Source organism: Phallusia mammillata, chromosome 6 (genome assembly GCF_965637545.1).
Source record: "Phallusia mammillata chromosome 6, kaPhaMamm4.hap1.1, whole genome shotgun sequence".
NCBI classification, from domain to species: domain Eukaryota; kingdom Metazoa; phylum Chordata; class Ascidiacea; order Phlebobranchia; family Ascidiidae; genus Phallusia; species Phallusia mammillata.
Window position 1 is genome coordinate 567785 of NC_137257.1, and position 3492 is coordinate 571276.

At 35.2% G+C, this 3492-nt stretch overlaps 1 protein-coding gene across 1 annotated transcript; it reads left to right on the forward strand.

The window, feature by feature from the left end:
- Nucleotides 1-266: 266 nt before the first annotated feature.
- On the forward strand, nt 267-1661 carry LOC145234652 (G-protein coupled receptor GRL101-like). Its single transcript, XM_080099366.1, has one exon. It carries the CDS (start codon nt 476-478, stop codon nt 1652-1654), a length of 1179 nt encoding a protein of 392 aa, XP_079955492.1. The 5' UTR covers nt 267-475; the 3' UTR covers nt 1655-1661.
- The last annotated feature ends 1831 nt before the right edge of the window (nt 1662-3492 follow it).

A 3492-nucleotide genomic window follows, 5' to 3' on the forward strand; every position in this document is an offset into this window, starting at 1 on the left:
TGACAACAAAGCACTGAGGAGTAAATTTTCGAAATATTCAAATAAAAAAGTTTTGTTAAACTCCATATGTGATGGAATTATTGAGGACGACTTAAAACTACTTGGTGAAGTAAACTGTACAAATATGTTTTATTGTTTCTCAAATGGAAAGATCAGCATAAAAAACACCCAGGTTTGCGATGGAACAATTGATTGTGATGATGGCTCAGATGAATTTCCTGAACTTTGTCACAAAACTCGTTTTTATTGCAAGACCAAAAATTGGGTTTCTATTGACAGAAACACTTTTTGTGATGGAATTATCGATTGCGACAACGAATCTGATGAAAGTAGATGTCGTTGTGAAAACAAAAGGTTTTATTGCACAAATAAACAACCTTTGTCAATTGAATGGAAACTGGTGCAGAATGGAATTCAAGATTGTTCAGATGGAAGTGATGAATGTGTAAACTTGGCTGGGGACGCATTTGCAGATATGAATGAAATGATTGCCAATCCCGTATACCAAGCAATTTTCTGGATAACAGCTATGCTAGCCTTGGGAGGAAATTTGTTTGTGTTCCTTGCAACTGCTCACAGCCTATGGAATGTAGACAGAAACAAAAATGTTTTCATTAACACTAATATTTTCATTCTCAACCTCTGTTGCTCAGATTTCCTCATGGGAATTTATCTGCTTGCAGTTATAGTGCAAGCCACACGATTTTCTGGCTCCTACTGTTTGTTTGATAAGGAATGGAGATCAAGTAGTTTGTGTTCAGGGCTTGGAGCACTTGCAATTGTATCATCAGAAGGATCGGCCTTGACAATGACAGCCATGACCACTTTTCGTCTTGTATCAGCCTTTAAACCATTTATAATTCGAAGTGTAGGTGTTTACAGAATTTTACTTGCTGAATTGTTTTGCTGGATTTCGGCTGTTGTTTTGGCAACTGTTCCTTTACTAAAAGTTACTTCGCATTATTTTATAACTGATGTTCGGTTTCCAAACAACATTTTTGGAAATGATTTTGTTTCCAGGGAAAACATGTCACTTCTTGCAAAAAGAATTACCAATGTAGAGCCAGAAAGTTGGAATGATGTGAAACAAACTATCAAGCAAACGTTTCCTCGCAACCCAATCGAAGGAGAGTTTGGATATTATGGAGAAACAAGCGTTTGTTTGCCACGTTTGTTTGCCACAACTAGTGAATTTGCTTGGGAATATTCAACTTTCCTCATCACAATCAACTTCCTCATGTTCATCTACATGGTGGTTGCATACGTTCTCATCTACAAACAAAGTAACCAGATGAAAGAATCCAGGAGCAATGATGTCAGCTCCAAGATGCAGAAGAGAATCTCAAGGTTGATTTTGACCGACTTCTGTTGCTGGATTCCAATTTGTGTCATGGGATATTTGAGTGTTGGAGGAATCAAGATGCCACCAGATGCTTATGTGTTGAGTGCTTGTCTGTTGCTTCCAATCAACAGCGCTCTTAATCCCTTGCTTTACTCAAAAGCATTGGAAGATCAACTTGTCAGGGCAAAGAAATGGCTAATGGAGAAATTATCCTCTCTACGGGCATCTACAAATCGTTCATCGGATTTAGCTGTGAAATACAACGCTGGTGCAGAGGAAGAGGGCGACAGAGTGATTGAAATAGTTGGGTGAAAATAATAAAAACACAACCAAATGATAACTCGAAACTTTTTGCTGCAGTTACGAAGTAATAAACCAGAGGTCGGCAACCCCTGGCATGCGAGGTGGTTTTTGATGGCATGCCAACCGATTTGCGTGTTTATATTGAAGTAACAATTTAACCTGTTACACTGCTTGTTTTCAGTTTTTAGCATGCCATTGTCTTAAAATTCAGCCTTATATGCAAAAAAACACTCTGCTTTCTCTTTATTATTGATATCTGCTGGCACGAACCAATATTATTTAGAAAAACCTTGACATGCGAGGTCATTAACACAAGAAAATAACAAGTAAATTGGCACGTGTCGCCTAAAATGTTGGCAACCCTTGTAGTAAACCATGTTATTGTTAGTCTGTTTTTATTATGAAAAAATGCTTTCGTAAATAATTTTTCCTAGGTGTGGTGTCATTTGTGAAATATCTGTGTGCATGTAATAACAAGTTGTACAGAAGTGTTATTTATTCATTTGTTGACAATATTTAATCAAAGCAAGTTATAAAGATTGTTATTTACAGAAGAACAACAGCATTTCAGGCATGAAGCAAGGTTATAAAAATGAAAAGTTAAAAAGTTCCTCAAAATGTGTATCCCTACACCACAATAGTCTGTAAAATTAATTTGATTGTTACCACATCAAAAAGAGCCAAACAAAAGAGAAGTCACACTTAGGTATATTTTGATACCTTTTAATTCTTTATTTAGCAGCACCAAAACAATTTCTTTTATAAACACTGACCTGATTCAAGCCCTTATTGTAAAACCATATTTGGTAAACAAAACACTTGTGGATTTAGATTTGCTTTGGAAACAGATTGCAGAACTTTAGCTGAACTACAAAAGAAACAGATTGCTAAAAATTTCCATTTAGTAGGGGGCGTTGTCACTAAGGAACAAACCACTTAAACCTATTGTTTGCACTGGAATAGTCACAACATTTAAAAGCTCTTGCTTGTCGAAAATTTTAGACTACCATCCAAATACAAGTCACTTACATGTATCAACCACCATAAAAACAAAACAGAAGGTAGTTACTCAGTTATCTAGCCAAAAAAATATGAAAAAGTACTACAGTGGTACCATGTTATTGGTTTGCTAAGAACAGTAGGCTTTGTTACTTCAACAAATAAAGGGGAAAAATATTTGTTTATTTACTGTTAAAAGATAGACCACCATGCTGATTTAATACACTACTCCAATTTTGTAAAATATTAGGTCAACCCAGCGTTAGGAACAACAAAAAAATAGATAATATATAAGTGCAATGAGCAACACCAATGGAGAAATTATTATAAATTCACTTAAACTTAACTCAAATTTTGAAATCTCATCTGCAACAAGAAGTTTAACTATTGCAAATTGCCGGAAGAGCTCCATAAACTTGAAGAAGTTTAATTATTACTTAAATAAAACTTTAAACTTTGGATAAAGAGAAAGGATCTAAGCTTGCATGGTCGTTTGGTTTCAATGAACCAAGTACTCTGCTACAACACACAGTTAAAGACACATGTACTGATGTACACATGTACATGCCTATATTTTGACAGAACATGTCGAACAGTGCAATGAACGCTACTTGAAATTTGAGAACACAACACAAATACTGTAATGTGATATTCTATGTATATGTCTAGTGTACTTTGCTATGCCCAGATTTTAGGTCTAAATTTTAGGTCTAAAAATGTTTAACTTATATAGCACTCAGGTGCAAATACTTATACACGACAAGGTTAACGATATTCTAAACCGTTATTATCTTTTAGTTGATTTTAGAAACGTCAAATGTAACCTGTGTTGCGCTGCCTTTTAATTG